This window comes from Tetrao urogallus (genome assembly GCF_951394365.1).
Source record: "Tetrao urogallus genome assembly, chromosome: 5".
NCBI lineage: Eukaryota > Metazoa > Chordata > Aves > Galliformes > Phasianidae > Tetrao > Tetrao urogallus.
The window spans coordinates 13,868,978-13,886,310 of record NC_136818.1 but is presented as its reverse complement, the minus strand read 5'-3'; the positions used below and the strand labels follow the sequence as shown (position 1 = coordinate 13,886,310).

Genomic DNA, 17,333 nt, shown 5'->3' with positions numbered 1-17,333 from the left:
ATACTGCTTGGTCTGGATGATGAACTGAAAAGAGCCAGTTCCTGCTCAGAAAAGCTTGCAATCCGAGAAAGATAGGAAATAAAGGGGAAAAGTGTTACCAGATTTTGCAAAGTATTAGGAGGAGACATACTGAGTCATGCCAAAAGTCTTTGCTAGAGGTGAAAGGAATTACCAAAGAAAGAGCGTAAGCACAAAGCAATCTTGAAAGTTGTATGTTCCCAATCCAAATAATTTGCAGATTGGTGATCTCCTGAGCTAGACGTGATTTCTTATGCATTTAATTGTCCTCAGAGAATTCCTCTAGCGTGAACTTGCCCAGTTTCTGCGTGAACTAATGTGAAATTTTAGTCTAACAACAAGGAGTTCCACAGCTATATTATGCCATGCTCAAATGATTGTTTTTTAAAATTTACTCCTTTTCTTCCTGTTCTGTAATTCACTCTGTGCACTTGAGCACTTTCACAGGGAGGTACCATACTGGAAATAGCTTGAAGCATGTATATTAAGATGCATTTTCTTCCTACTCATAGGGTGCAGAAGGACTTCAGGGTCATCCAGGAAAACGGGGTAAAAGAGGCCATCCAGGATCACAAGGTGACCAGGGGCCAGTGGGAGAGGTTGGAGCCAAAGGACAAACTGTACGTAATCACAGCTCTTGAGGCAAAACAACTATTCCAAGAGTTACCAGCGTGGAATAAGTGAGGATGCCTGCTTCTATTACAGGGAGAAGATGGAGATCAAGGTTTGATGGGGTTTCAAGGATTCCCAGGTCCAAAAGTATGTGTTTGTTCTTTTTTGTTAGATCTTAAGCCATTTACAGAGTGAAAATACTAGGGAAGAACAGATTTAATCAGCTTTAACAATAATTTGTTCAGAGTGTGTCTGAACTTGTTGGAACACTGTAGTCAGAGCTGTGTACTTCATGTCCAAATATGAATGTTCTGGGTCAGCGAGCTTGGTATTTTCACTGTTACAGCTCTTAGAAATTATCTTCCACTGCTTACAAGAGTTTAAAACAAGCTGATAGCTGATGTTTATGTTTGACTAAACTTTTCCTTTGTATTTTCAGGGTCCTGCAGGAGACGTTGGCTTAGTTGGAATTCTGGGCCCGAAAGGCCCAACAGGGCAAATTGTAAGTGTTTCACTCCATAAAGGACATTGTCAGGAAGGCTTACAGGTTTCACACATTTCCAGCTGAAGGAATTCTCCTTTTTTGTATTAAAAGACCAGAACCCTCTACTCAAAACTTTCTCTCTCAGACCGTTTCCGCTAGAAGCCCTTTGCTTGGTCAGCCACAGTGGTGTGATTACAACGTGGGTGCAGGCACACAAGCAGAGCTGGGATCCCAGCTTTAAGGAAAAAAGCAGGTTCTGCTGATAATGACACTCTCCTTGCATAACTTTATCTACACAAGTTTCTTTATCACTGTCATTTATTTATTTTTCTTTCTTCATACTGACCACAATGCTGATTGCATAACTGTCTAACAGGGAAGCAAAAAAAAGTCAAACTTTGCCTACAGTGAAAGAGACCAGTACTTAGGCATTGAGAATTTCTAAGTAGTCTTTTAAAAATGTATTTCCTTTCTTTTTTCATAAGGTTACTAGTCTGCATTAGTTCATTCTGCATGACACCTTCATGATATTGTACTTTCTTACAAAAAATGTGAAAGCATTGTATAGTATCTGGGAACGTGCGTCCATCTTACTGCATCAACTGGGGGAAGTTTGCAGCACAAGAAGACTTACTGGAAAGTTCTCTCACTGCTACCACTGACAGTTTAGTTAACCAGATGCAGAGCAAAGACTTTAGTGACCTTGTTCTAATAGCTGTTGGTTTGTTGTTTCTTTTTTAAAACGTTCCTATACAACATAAACACTGGAAATGAGCTGTTTCACTCTAAATGAAACAGAATGGTAAAATCACATTGTAGCAGTATTTACCGGTAGTCTTACAAGAGTACTTGCAGTCAGTAACATGGCTCAAGATATTAGTGATTGTAGCTCAGTAAATAATTGGTCGTTGGTGGTCAGAGTATATTTAAGTTTCCACTTGTTGATTATATAGCAAAGAGCGTTCACTATTCAGAACAAGAATGTTGCCAAGATCTTTTGGATATTTATCAGTGCTGAGCAACTTGAAGCAGGGATGTGTCATGAGGATTTTCTCCATTTTGAAAGCTCAGTCATCTAATTTTTTGTTTGTTTGTTTACAGGGATATATTGGGCCTGTTGGTCAAGAAGGCATTGCAGGCCCAACTGGCAGGCCTGTGAGTTTCCCTTTTCTTTTGCATACTCTCATTATTCCACTTACCTTCATTTCTAATAATCTGTTTTATGGCTGTTCACTATCTTATTTTGCCATCTGCAAGGAGTAACTAGCAGGACCATCTTTGTACTGTTACTATGCTGGCAAGTTAAAATATATGTAATAGAAGCATCCGATACAAACAAGATGATGAAAAAATCATTGTAGTGGCATTGTGCTGAAGCATAGCATACAGAGGACATGGCTACAGTGGCAGTGAGCAGATCAAGGTGTACAACAACACATAAACTGTCACCTGATTGTCCTTACTCAGTCTTAAGTCTGCAGGAGTTCTAGAAAAATCTTCCTCTTGGCCTTTCTGATGGCCCTCAGTGCTCTCTAGGTTCCCTAAAGCAGGGGAGTTCTGCCCCCATCCCTGTTTCTATTCTGTCTCACTCTCCCTGTGCGTGGGACAGAGCAGCATTCTACAAGACCACCTGCAGATCCACAGGTTCTGCCTACCGTGCCCAAGACACCCATCCCATCCATGGAAGATACATAATGTTTTTTTTATACCTCCAAATTCCTGATCCATAGAACTTGGAGGCAATTTCAGGAGAATGTCTAAAAGTTGAAATAGTAATCCTCAAAATAACAGGTATATATAATATTCCTATTGGAAAGGAGCTCTGCGGAGAAGGACTTGAGTGTCTTGGTGGAGAACACGTTGGCCATGAACCAGCAGTGTGCCTTATGGCCAAGGAAGCCTCAGGTATCCCGGGGTGCATTAAAAAAGAGTGTGGCCAACAGTTTGAGAGAGGTGATCCTCCCCCTCTACTTTGCCCTGGTGAAGCTGCATCTGGAGGACTGTGTCAGTTTCTGGACTCCTCAGTTCAAGAAAGACAGGGAACTTTTGGAGTGTCCAGCAGAGGGCCGCAAATATGATGAGGAGTTTGGAGCATCTTCTTTACAGGGAAAGGCTGAGAGGGCTGGGGCTGTTCAACCCTGGACAAGAAGGGCTCTTATCAATGTTTAGAAGAATCTAAAGGTTGAGTGCCAAGTGGATGTGGCCAGGCTCTTTTCAGTGGTGCCCAATGGCAAAGCAAAGGGCAATGGGCACAAACTGGGACATAAGAAGTTCCATACATGAAGAAATGCTTCTTTATTTTGAGGGTGGTAGAGTGCTGGAACAGACTGCCTGGAGAGGTTTTGGAGCTTCCTTTTCTGGAAATATTCAAAACCAACTTGGATGCTTTCCTGTGCAACCTGCTGAAAGGATTCTGCTTTAGTTGGACTAGATGATCTCTTGAGGTCCCTTCCAACCATTACTATTCTGCAATTCCACTATAAAATTAATATATATGACTATTTAAAAGTAAAAATAAAAGGAGAAGGAATAATTCCTCTGATAACTAGACTTCTCTTTCCACCTGTTGGGAAAAAGGCAACACTTTAAGTCTTCCTGTATTCATTTCACTGTCACATGGAAGAAAACAGTTCTATATAAATGTTCAAAGGTTTTAATAGACTTCATATTGAATGTAACACAGCATAAATGAAAAACTAGCTAAAAATGCCACGGAGACAGAAAACCAGTGTGTAATCTAGCTGTGAGAAAAGAACTAACAAAAGTGGATGTGTAACCAATGGATTTCTTCAGTGGCAGAGGGCACCATGTTTGGCTCCCAGTTCGTTAGATGGTGAAACACTTACCTCCCACTAAGATGGATCAGATTGGAGAGTACAGCCTACTGAGAGGGAGAACACTGGCTGTTAAAATTACTGAGAAAAGAATGTGTCTGCAATCTGAAGAAAACAATCCGTTTTTCAAATATAGGAATTACAAGCTGTTTTCAAACAATTTATCCTTCTAATAATGCAGAAAAATTAAAGCCCCAGAGCTGTAAATACTTCCATAGGTGGACTTTTCATGGGAGCTGTATGACTCTCTCACACTGATTTGCTGAAGTCCTAGAAGCTAGAAAGCATGCTGGCTTAACAGCTTCTCTTTCTTACAGGGACCGAGAGGTGAGAAGGGCACAAGGGGTGAAATGGTAAGCTGAAACCACTTCTGTGCTTTCATTCACTTGGCTGTGTGGAAAGTATTCGTGTGTGATGCTGAGTGCTCTCCTGCCTGCTCTGCCAGCCGGAGGGCTCTGTTGTGCTGAGCAAAGCTCTGTCCTGAAGGCTGGGACCACAAGTCAAAAGCTCGACTTCTCCTTGTGCACGCAGGCTCCTGTTTCAAACAATATGGCTCACAGTCATATAGCAGGCACATACCCCACATCTGGTATGGTTCAGATCTAAAAGCAAAATCTTCTGTTTGTTGTCAGCACTCCAGTGCCTCACAGCAGGGTGTGCATACAGCACCGCATTTGTGCCTGCATGCTCTTGTCTGGAGAGGGAGAAGCCAGAAGCAGGAGGCTGGTGTCCATGTACTCCATGCCAGCTGTGGATACAGCAGGCACAGCTGATAGCTAATCAAGCTGTGCTTTCATTCTTCAATAAGAAGAGTACGTTATTTTTTGTCCAATATTAAATGTTTGGTTTTATTTAAAAATTGTGTTAGAGGAAGTAAAGCATCCAGCTAATGATGGCTACCTGAAAAGCCAGTGTAAATTTATCTTATTTACAGCAAACGTGAATGCAGTTTCAGTTGATACATATGGCATTAGTTTGTAACAATCACTTCCTGTTCCTGTAACTGGCCAATGCAATATTTTTCCTTTCATCCCACCTCACAAAGGTCATTTAGTTTCACATTTTAATGGATTTTGATTTTTATTATCCACCTACGTACGGTTCCAACCTAACAGCTTTATAAAGTTTTTGAAAAATAAATCATAAAAACTCAAATAATTAAGGTTTAGAATGAAGCTTTTCTGTATTTATCTCAAGAAGCTTTCCTCACTGATCCTAATGTGACAATTCCTATCTCATAGTAAGAGGAAACTAGACTCTCAATTCTTTCTATTAACCATCTTAAATGATTCTCATCTTTTATTTCAAGAATGCTTGTAACAGCATAGAGCTAGAAATGTGGGCACACACATGCATGCAAACATATGCACAAAAAGCAGTGAAAAAACATCTTTTCCATTAGTGGTGCTGCTCCTTAAGAAATTATTACCTAAATTATGAATTCCTCTTTTAAGATTTTTTTCTGAACAAGGATGCTTAATTTTGAACTACACAAAGTGCAGCAGTTTTCAATGTAAGGGCATATTTCCAACTGTTTTCGCATGTGAAGGAGATAAAGTGATTTGCATCCAACTGCATGTTCTGAGCTTGCATTTATACCTTCAAAATTGATATTGGCATTCGTGCTAGAATCATGGAAGTTTCAACTTCTCTGTAGGATTTTAAGTTTTAGTTAAAAATTTTTAGTCTGTCATGAATAGTGTTCAATACTAGAAAGAAATGTTCTCTCATCCTCTGAAAAACATGGAATATAAAACCATATCTCCTTGTTTAGTTAAAACTTCAGGTCCTGTAGGCTATTTCTAGAGAAAATTTGGTAGTCAGAAACAGAGGGTTCTTGGAATAAAATGAAAATTATTTTCCAATTCAAAATAATCATATTGCTGTCATTATAACATTGAGAAAGTCATGGAAAGCTTTATAGAGTATTGTTTCAGAATTCTGACATTTCTTAAAGTCTTTTAACTTACCTAGTTTAAGATTACTGTTGGTTTTTGTTTTTGCTTTTAATTTCAGGGCATGTCATTAGTAATACAAAATAATAAAAAATTAGTAGATTATAATATAGAGTCATAGGATAATCCAGGTTGTTTGGACCATGAGATATTTCACGTCCAAAGCTTTGTTTAAAGGAGAATCAGCTTTGCGATCAGACTGCATCACTCAGACCTGAATTCAGATGAGTCTTGATAACTGCCAGGAATGGAGATTGGATAATCTTTTGGGGCAAGTGTTCCAGCACTTGACTATCCTATGGTTAAAAGTGAAGTAAAATATGATAAAGCAGAGTCTGTAATTTTCTATTACAATCTTTTATCGTAGATTTACAGTCATTAACAACAGCTAATACGCTGTCTGGTATATCAGAGTACTATGTTTTTGTTATGATTTACCCATTCTGAGATGCAATGGAATAATATCAAAATAGCAAAAGTAGTCATGGAAAGGTTACCATTTTGGGATTCCAGTTTTTCTTTTTTAAATCATTTCAATTGATTTTAAATAAATATTTCACTTTGTTTCTTCAAAAGTTTCTGAAGGCATATAAAATATGGACATCCCTGGGGCTGGTCATGTTTTCAAAGTTAAACTTATCTATCAATGCATGTGAAATCAGTGTTAGAAGAAGGCTGGAGTTTTGCCCTTTGAACTTCTGTACTAGCATAGAGGGTGGTTAAAGAATTAAAGAGCACCCTAAAACTAAAAGCTCTGTTATCTGTTTTTGTTATCAACTGCAATTATACTCAGTACACTGGAATTATACTAGAATCTTCTCACTTAAATTCTATTATGATCAAAAGGTAAATGAAGTGGATTTGTAAAGGTAATCCCCTACATTCCAATGAAACATTCTGCAATTAGCTTAATCCATAAAAAGTGTAGTTCAATCTTACTCTGCTGCTATGTAACGGGAAGAAAGAATATAACATCTTTACAGGATTGTCAACACGCTCTGTACAGTTTGGCTACATTCTAAAGACTTTTAAAAGTAAGTGATATAGATCTTTTAAGTTTTAATGTATTTGGGAAATGTAATATCCCCTCCAAAGATGTTTACTGCAGTTGACAAATTGCATTCAATTTTTATCTTTTTTCCCAGATTGGTTTTGTTGGCAAGGTGACAGTGAATCAATACAAGTCCCATTCCTCTTTTGCAAGATCCCTGACAAGCATTGGAACAGTGCAGTTGGGGATTTTAAAATATTCAGTTCTGTATCAGAAGCACCACAATTTTCATCTGTTCTAATCCCAGAAGTTTAGAAGTTTTAAAATTGTGACATATGTCAAGAATATAGAATATTAACTGAAGTATTCGGTCATCTGGAAAATTTCCTGGAATTTCTAAATCTCAACACCCAGAGAACAAAGGCATCTATTCATCAGAGAGCAGTGGTTACTTAGGGATGAACTGTTGGAGACTTTGTGCCTTGCTTGACCTGGTGTTTGCATAATCCAGTCCTGAACCAAGATAAACAAGTATGTCCTCACACCGTCAAATTTGTCTGTCCAAGGTTCTCCTTTGCACTTTCATTTCATACTAAAGATACTTCACCAAGCACAATCATAGAGACCAGCTGTGCATCCACATGCCACTGAATCCCACAGCAGTCCAACAGCACCTGAGCTGCTGATCTGATTGACTAAATGTGGAGGTCAGCTCTGTGATATTCCGTTTGTTTGTATCAGTCAAGGTCTACCACAAAATAGTGAAGTAGATATCACCTCTGCAAACTCCTCTCCCATCTGTTTTGTAATAAAAACAGAAATAAAAAATCTGTTTTGTAACAAAAATAATATGTCTCTTTCATAACAACAGGATTTCAAAGGTAATTTCAAGCTGTGCAGTAATCAAAATCAGAGTAAAAATGGAAGGTGAGGTACTTGCCACAGGACCTGCCGTATTTTCTGTACTACTGCATATGCTAAAGTGACTCATCCTTTGAAATACATTTTTCAAAATTAATCATTAATGCCTTTATAAAATAACAGCAAACACTTACCTACAAAATGACTTAAGAGTCCCTTCTGAGGTTACAAGTGGATGAAACATAAATAGGATTGGGGTGCATCAGTTAAAAAAATGACTTTCAGTCATTAAATTATGCTATTAAGTTTGTCTTTCTTAAGCGTTGGAAGATCATATCTCTAAATTCTCAGGAACAGCTTATTTCAGTTCTCATACAGAACATGCACAAAGCATAAGTCTCAGCCCCTGGTTGGTATAATTCTAGTGCTGGGAATGACATGACAGCAGCAATGCAGCACCTGAACCCCTCTGGCATGAGAAAAGCAGGTGACGTGCAGGCACTCGTCACCTTGAGCAGCTGCAGAAGTCATCATAATCCCATCAGATACACTTCCAGGTGGCTGCTGTATGCTCTATCTTATGAGCATGTGTAGAAATAGTAAGAAATGTGCTTCTATTGCCTCAATAAAGATGAATTTGGAGCCTAAATAAACTACTGCTATTTGTTTTGAGGTCCTCTTTACTTAAATATGCATAAATCACAGAATTCTGTGATTCTGTGAAATCAATGTAAGACTGAATTGATTATCTGAGCCTTTTCCAGCTGGACCAGCTGCAGCCCATGGTCAGCAGTTGTAGCTTGCAGTGACTCTCACACAGATCTTGTGAAATCTCACAGCAGGAATACTTTTTATTGCTATGTTAAGTGGTGATACCTCCTTGGCTAGACTGACCTCACAATATTTACTGCATTACCATGTCAGATAAGATTATTTCTCTTTTGGCAGGAACAATTCTGGCACGACTATGGTGGCATATGAATGCTTTTGTTGGAACAGCTCATTGTGCTTGAATAATTGGTATACACAGCAGTAGCTAAGGAGTGCTTTGCTTAAATAAACTGAGATAGGTTTTATGATTTTATTCATGCATAATGCAGATTTGCTCTGTGCCTCTCATTTCTCTCTTTTGCTCGTGTTGTATGGCTGTCACCTACTCTTTTCCTTGTCACTGTTCTTGGCATTATGTTACAGCAGCTCCTAGAGGCTTTCAGTATATAGGGAATGGAGAAGGGAGTTTAACAGAGATACAGGTATCATTCTGTCTCAGTGTGAATAGAAAGGCTCATTCATATGAGGAAGACTGTGTTTGAGAGGGTATGTATACAACCCTAAGTCAAAACTGAAGCTCAGGAACTATGAGCTAGGGCCAGGCAGCTGTCCTCCTTTCCTGCCCACCGTATTATCCTACATACTAAAATAATGGCCCTTAAGGTTGGGAGTATGGACATAATATCATTAATATAAAGGAAGCCTGCAATATTTCTGTTAAGCAATTAACCTAATGCATTCTACCTGAAAAGTATCACTGCTGGTAAATGGAGCTGACAAACGCCCTGAAGATATTTGTGGAGACAAGAAAATCAGTCACTTCTTTTTGACAGCCTATAACATTTTCACAATACTTTTATGCTAATTTGTCCACTATAGCATTTGTATCATCAATATGCACATAATGCTGGCACGTTGTATGATATGTTATGTAGTCATACTTTGAGTAAGAATGACTTTTATAGCAAATGTAGTCGGATAAACGATTTTTGGTAACTAGCCAACCCAGCAATACTCAAAAGAGTATTTCACATTCACAGAGTGTGGTACTTTAAGAATATTAACAATTACAGTTTTACTAAGGCCCATACCACAAACCTGTTGATTTCACTGTATGTATTGTGGCATTTGTGATTTAAAAAATACATAATTATAAGAGCAGAGATATTCAACTGTAACTGTTGCATTTTATCTCCATTTCTTCCAGGGACCCCAGGGACCTCAGGGCCAGACAGGGGCACCTGTAAGTGCATTGAAAAAAATGCCTGTGTTTTTGCATTGTGATTGCTTTCTATAAATGTGTGAAGAATCTAATACGTAGTTTCTCTTATTTTCTAGGGGTCACCTGGGCCACCAGGACCAAGAGTAAGTACAGTAAATAACATGATTCCAATACAGTCCTCAGATTCAGTATTTGAAGCATCCTAAATCTGCGATGGTGTACATAATCTGAGAACAAGGGCCAACCACAAGGCACAGTTGTTTGCATGGCTTCCTTAATTTGTTAAAAATAAATAAACCTGGTGTCTGCTCTGCACATCTCATGAGGTGTAGAGAATGAAGATACACAAGGGAATGTCTTTCTGCTCTAAAGTCTGCATTTAGGTCAGTCTAGGTATTTCATTTTACTTTTATGCATCATGAAAATGTCTTCAATTCTTAGCAGCACAGACCCTGCAGTTTCAGATCACCAGACATTTTCAGAGCTCTGTTATGCTCCAGTCAATCTTTTTCACCTCAGTTCTCCTTTTCCTTCCTTGGCCAACAACCTGCAACTGTGGCAGTTCTGCAAGACAAAGTCTGCTCAGCAGGAGTGATGTTTTCAGTTGATAGAAGTCCTGCGATCTTTCCGCCACAAAAGTCGGAAGAGAGAATATGGCATGAACTGCACCTATTTAACTAGATCAAACATTCTTTATATGCTAATCTTGAAAGACGTAGCACCTTTTCATACTTGTGCAGATTGGTTTTCTCAACCGTACAAATTAAATGGCTGGGAGAGATTAAGTTGAGGCACTGATCTGTAACTATTCCAGCTTCCAGGAATTTGATCATTAAAATGGGGATGGGGATGTGAATAAATATCAAATAATGCTTTATCATGATGTAAGCTTGTTTTGTTTGGGGATGAAAGGGCAAATTTGGTTTGAAAAGTAAGTATTGTCTGCAAATTAGTTTCTAAAATGGCAACATTATGATCATCTTTATGTTCCTACAACAATGCTCAGAATTTTTTCTCCTGCAATTTAGGATATTTCTGTTCACTTTTTATGTTCTAAAATATGTTTTCTGTTTTCAGAAACTTGTGGACATCAATGCTGCTGTTCAGGCTTTGATTGCATCAAATGCTGCGTTGCAGATGGAGGTAATGTATTACACTGTATTCACCTTGTCATACAGGATATGCAGTTATGCATAGGATGCTCCAAAAGTAATGCCTCCTATTCATTTCCTTGGAAATTCCAACATATACAAAGAGCGTAGTGATTCTATTTGACAGACCAAATTCTCGGTTACTTAGTATTACTTTTTAACATCATCACAACCATTAGTTGATTTGCGTGGGTGAGCTGATTTCACTCTTCATTTATGGTGTGACAGCTGTGTGTAACTGTCTGGAACATGGCTTGTCTTTCACATTGCTGTTACCATTTCTGAAACACACCACTGCCTCATGGTGCTGACATTCATTGTTTGATCTCCTTAAATGTTCAGCAAGTGGTGATGAGTGTCAGTGGGTGCCATCTTTTCCTGAGGGAGGAATTCAGTGACACCTCTTTTCTTTATCCGCACTTCCACGTCAGACTCCAAGTTGTCAAACTGCCCCTCTGCTGCCATTTGTCACACAGCAACAACATGTAATGGGATATTGGTGGGAAGGTTCAACCTCTACTGCCATACCACCAACATCTGCCTCTGGTGTCATGGGCCAACATAATAAAATAGGAGGAATTACTTTTGGAGCAGCACTAGTACAAACAGTATTTGAGGACAGAACAGGGCTTCTCTGAAGGAACTTAAATTTAAAACAAATCACAGACTGCAAGTAATTACTGAAAAATATAGTTAAATAAGCAAAGATACGTAAGATACCATTTAAATGAAATTGAGGAAAACAGCAGCATTTCTACCTTTTTATCACAATTAACAGAGACTAAAATGTATCAGCTACCACAGATAGGGGACCATAATTGTTCAGCTACAGATAATAGTGACATTTGGGCCTGAATCCAAAAAGTACTGACACACATACTTAACTGTATGCAGGAGTGTGGTCTCACTGATAGCAAGAAAACTCCTCACATGTGTGAAGTCGAAAGCATTTTCATGTATTCTCTAAATTAAGTCTAAGAATAGCTTTCACTGTAAACACTACGTTTACTGTAAAAATGACTTTTTTCCTTTTTTCTTTTTCTCCCATATCCAATATTTCTGTCAACATGTCATACTGATATATTTGCATGATCTTAAACTGTAACTGTACTTAACTGTTCTTAAACTGTTACTGTCTGTAACTTCGCTGGCTTCAATGCAATGCACTAATTTTTTTTTATTGGGATGTGTTATTCCCAACCTGTTTCATATGGCTGATCGCATGTATTATAAATATTTCTGTCTGGCTCTTCAATGGCCATCGGATGTTTACTGCATGTACTGCTGTCGTCTTTCTTCTCCATGGTAACACATTTGCTAACGGCCCCTGGCAGAGATACCAGAATACTGAAGTAACTTTACTGGATCACAGTACAGAGATATACAAAACACTGCACTACCTTAGCAATTTACTGCACAGCATCAAGAACCCCCTTGGCACACGGGATAACCCAGCACGCATCTGCAGGGACTTGCTCAGCTGTGAGCGCAAAGTGTCCGACGGTAAGTGTCTGCTTTCCTCAGAGCTTCAACATGGCACGGCTCTGAGCTGGTCGCTTCCAAGTGACACTTCCTATGTCCTTATTCTGGTGTACAGATTTGTCTTTATTAGATTCTGTTGCAGTTTGTCACAGCTATCTTTATTTTATCTTTCATGTATGATAAAATTTCTGGATTTTAACATATGTAGCTAGCTAGTATTAAAAAGATATCAGAGATGATATATAGAAGTAAAGATGTGGCCAGAAATTTTCAAACTGAATTCCATTTTGTGATCAAAAGTTTCCCAAATATTTATAGTCAGTTAGAAATGATTTTTGTGTGGATCAGATTCTAGATTGCTAATAAGAAAATTGTGTATCACAGCCCACCACAATCAGATAAACTGGCAGCAGCTGATATTTTAGCAGGTGTCAAATTAATAGTTCAAACTAAAATAGTTATTTGAATGTGTAATGTCAATACCGTGACATGACTTACTTTCTGAGCAGCTAATAGACTTGCTCAGCATCCATTGTTAATAGAATTATGGAAGTGGAAAGACTTCCATGTTGCCTTTCATCCATTTCCCAGTGAAGCTGTGGTAATAACAAATTTAATACTTGCCAAGAATTGTGAATATTTTAGTAAACTGCTTAGTAATGATTATATTTTGATTTCATTTTCTCTCTGGGATTCTACACTAATAGGAAAGTACTGGATTGACCCCAACATTGGCTGTCCTTCTGATGCCATTGAAGTTTTCTGCAACTTCACTGCGGGTGGTCAGACATGTTTAACACCACCATCTGTGACAAAGGTATGCATGGTGTCCTGAGGGAGTCATTCTGCAGCAGAGCTTTGAACAAGTAGCTGCTTATTTACTGACCTCAAGAGAGTTGTGAGATTTCGGGGGAATAGGGGAGCGAGGGTGTTGTGTGCAACTTTGGGAAGGACACTTCATATGTTCTGATCAGGAAGTTACAGAACATCTAGAGACAGTATGTTACTGTGACTGTCACTTTCTCCATTTACTCATCTTCCACGCTCACGACATTCTTTCATTTGACTTTATACCTTTCTAAACAAGCCATAGAAATAAGCCTGAAATGCTTCTACGTTACTCATTAGTAACTCATCTCGGAGGGCAGCCAAGGGTGTATTTGTCACTACTTCTCAACACCTGGCTACTGCTGAATGCCTTGTTAGGGAAAGGTTGCTTTCTTTTATGTCATTAGTCTGTGCTCCTCAGTACACATAGTCATTAAACCACTGCGAGTAGTGAAGATGTCATATATATGGTGGTCTGCATATACAGTTTAGCCACCAAAGAACATCAGGAATAACTCACATATGCATTCCTGCATTAGTAGGGACCCTGAACATGGTCTACTCTCGGAGAAATTCTTGTTGAGTAACGAGCAGCTGAATTTTCTGTCTAAAATCAAACCATGCTTATGATTTCCAGTCTATTAACAGAAGGTAGATATTGACAGGCAGAATCTATGCTCTAAGACTAATTAGCAGAATGGTGCAATTGCAACTAAAACACTGCTGCCGCTGTTAGCTTTGTTTGAATCACAGGATCCTTTGCCTCACTTTCCTGATTTTAAAAATAATGTTTTCTGCCCAGCTGTGTTCCAACAGCACTCGTGGGCATTAGTAAATGTTTCTTTTAAGCTTTGAAAATGACCTAGAAAGTTTCTGTTTGAAGTAATCACTATAATAGAACCGAATTGCTCTCCTAAAGAATACAAATCATGCTTTTCAGCACCGATCCCAATGCATAAACATTCATGCATGCTCCCATGTATAAACAGTGCACCCACCTGTGCATGCCTTTTGGTGTTGCTGTGACCATTCAGTGTGTTAAGTATAACAGCAAATTTCTTTTGGAACTTAGCTGGAGTTTGGCATTGGAAAAGTGCAGATGAACTTTCTTCATTTACTGAGCTCAGAAGCAACACACAGTATCACAGTTCACTGTCTGAACACACCGATGTGGGGATTAAGTGAGGCAGGAGGCCAGAAGACATCTCTTAGCTTCAAAGGTTGGAATGGACAAGTGTTTAAAGCCAATTCACTACTTGAACCGAAGGTGCTTGTGGATGAATGCATGGTAAGTGCTTTTTAGCATTGTGATACTGCATGGAAGAAATGGCATTTGTTGAGTTACTCGGTTTCTTTACAAGCTGCTGGAAGAAGAAACGCTTACTTACACTTCTCTCACCCTTTAAGCACAGCCTCCATTTGTGTTTTGAATCTCATTTTTGATGTGAATTTAATATTCCGCCTCTGTGTGTTGCAGATTCAGGATGGCAGCTGGCACAAGACACAGTTCTTTTTTCACACTCAGGACACCAATCAGCTTCCAGTTGTTCAAGTTCATACACTTCCTCATCTCAAACCAGGACAGCAGCACTTCATAGAAAGTGGCTTGGTGTGCTTCCTTTGAGTTTTGTGTCCTGGTTCCTTTGCATCAGTGCAGGACTGCTGCGGAGTGAGTGTGAGAGTAATGAATGAGGCAAAATTGCTCTCAAACTGAAGAATCGCTTTAAACACTGCTGGTTAAAGAACCTCAGGAAGAAGGAGAAATGGCATTTAAAAACAAAGAAAAGAAAGAAAAGACTACAATTTTCCTAAAGTATTTAAATCTCTTTTTAATACTGGTTGGTGCTTTCTTGCATAATTTCCTGGAACTGAATATCTGAGCACGGAATTTTTCAGGACCTCTGGTGTTCTTGACAATCTGTATGACAGCACTGCAAAACAACACTCTGAGGAAAGCTGGAGACATACAATACCACGGAGCAATACTGGCTAATGCTCCTAAATGTGCAATAGCTATATCTGAAAAGTGAACTATGTCACAATACAATAAGTTCTCGGTTCTATAGCAGTCCTTTGTGGACACACACATCTTAACAGATGACACACTACCTCTTACATGTTCCCTGTCTGTGTTGCCTTGGTGCTCTTTGTAACACAAGGTGCTGGTGGCCTTAACAGAGATTATGTGAGTCCATTTTTATCTTTCAGACTGTATGTGCCGGTTACATCAGGATCTGTCTTTGTTATCAAGGTACTTATTTTAAATCATTGGTTACATATTTCACTACAACTAAACCATTATTTATGTGGATTTCTTGTTTAAAATATTTTTGCGTACTGTTGTGGAAATGGCATATGAGACAGCACGTTGTATATAATGCATATAGTCAAAACAGTTAGCTTTACAGCCATTGAAAACAACAGCCCGTTGTAGAAGAGCTACCTACAGTAGTTTTCAGTTTTTTCAGTTAACTTTTTTTGAATGACAAAGGCATCTTAAGATGATATACTGTGTATATATTTGTAACTCATTAAATCTCCTACAGCATGTCTTTTGAAAGCAGGCTGTTAAGTTATAATCAGCATTTCATCCACTTAATCGTCATTTTTTTGTAATATTATTAGATCACTTCAGTTTCCTTAAATTAAACCTAAAATGCTCAACCATCTTCTTTTGTTTAAAACAAACAAAACAATTTTACAATTAAGAAAAACACTCTTTATAAAGATATCCCTCAACATATTACCAATCAAAAACCTGCTGAGTAATTCATGAAGATGGTGCCAAACCACACTGGGGACTGAGAAGCATTCAAACAACTTGTTTAACTGACTTGACCCATAGGAAATCATACTGAAAATATAATAAAATAAGATTCCACACTACCACTTTGTCTTTATTATTCTGTCTCATGCTGTGTAGTTCATCCTCAGCAATGAGGAGAGGTACTTTTCAGGTGGCCGTGCTTCATTTACCAAGGGCAGACAAGCAGTTGCTGTGCCATGGAGTATTGCAAGAGTGACAGTAGTCAGTTCTACACAGTAAGGTAGATACATGCCCTGTGTTTTCTGTTAGACCATCAGGTTTTTCCCCCATTGAAGAAATCTGACCAAAGACAAATGAAGATTATAGAATGGTACAAGCTCAGAGAATGTTTCTTTCTCTGTTGTTTTTCACGTTCTCATGGTTGTTACTCTCTGACAGCACCACTGATGTTTGCTCTTAGTTTGGCTCTGGAGCTGACATTGTGATAAATGGATTTATTGATTTATTTATTTCTAAGAATGCCATCTCTTAGAAAGTGCTCTGCTTCACGGGTGTTTTTCAGTCCCATGGCCTTTCTTTTGGAAACCTTTCTTTCGGAAATTCTTTATAGCCCATGTCTATGGTTGTTTGTTAGACAGCTTTCAAGAGAAAACAAAACAAAACAATTTTAAAAACGAGCAGCTTAAAGTGTTATTGCAGTTATGATAAAAACGCAACTGCCACGCAGACAGCATGATAAGTTGGGGCTGGGACACACACAGGCAGCACTGTGCCTCGGCGCCAGAAGCAGCAGAACCCTTTCATCTCTTTCCTTCACGGTTGTTCTTTGTAGTTAAAAACCTGCAACCAAAGCAGGGGGAAGCGGGGCTGGAAAGGGGAAGGAGGTACGGCCCGGCTCCGCAGGGCGGGAGGGAGAGCGGTGTGCCGCCAGGGGGCGCCGCCGCCCAGGAAACGCCGCGGTCGGGCCCGCCCCGAGCCAGCCGCGTCGGGCGGCACGTGGGGGCGGTGCGGCGCAGCCATGGCGGGGCAGGGCGGCGGCGAGAGCCCGCAGCGCGCGGCTGGCGGGCGGAAGATGGCCCTGCAGAGGTGCGGGCGCGGGCGGGGTGTGGAAACGCGGCCCGCAGGGCGCTCCGCGGGTTGCGGCCCGGCCCGGAGGGCGCCTCTGCCGGGATCTGGGAAAGCGGGGCCGCCGAAGCGAGAGGCTGCGGCCCGCGCTTCTCGGTGTGGGTCGAGCGTGCCACGTGCGGCGGCTCGTTTCGTCTGTGTGCGGGATGGGTCTGGAAACGGGGGGTGGCCTGCGGGAGCGGCGTCGGCTTTCCTTGCGCGGCGCGGGTGTGTAGCAAAGGGGCGAACCCGT

At 39.8% G+C, this 17,333-nt stretch overlaps 1 protein-coding gene across 1 annotated transcript in view; it reads left to right on the top strand.

The window, feature by feature from the left end:
- COL24A1 (collagen type XXIV alpha 1 chain) overlaps positions 1-14,833 on the top strand; it is a gene marked incomplete at both ends in the record, with an annotated part of 108,071 nt that extends 93,238 nt beyond the window's left edge. The window contains 12 exons of the mRNA XM_079535501.1: positions 531-638; positions 724-777; positions 1,070-1,132; positions 2,216-2,269; positions 4,266-4,301; positions 9,734-9,769; positions 9,865-9,891; positions 10,826-10,891; positions 12,234-12,402; positions 13,089-13,198; positions 14,282-14,497; positions 14,687-14,833. Coding sequence (XP_079391627.1) covers positions 531-638; positions 724-777; positions 1,070-1,132; positions 2,216-2,269; positions 4,266-4,301; positions 9,734-9,769; positions 9,865-9,891; positions 10,826-10,891; positions 12,234-12,402; positions 13,089-13,198; positions 14,282-14,497; positions 14,687-14,833 — 1,086 coding nt within the window. The remainder of the gene's footprint in view (positions 1-530; positions 639-723; positions 778-1,069; positions 1,133-2,215; positions 2,270-4,265; positions 4,302-9,733; positions 9,770-9,864; positions 9,892-10,825; positions 10,892-12,233; positions 12,403-13,088; positions 13,199-14,281; positions 14,498-14,686) is intronic.
- Between the last annotated feature and the right edge of the window lie 2,500 nt (positions 14,834-17,333).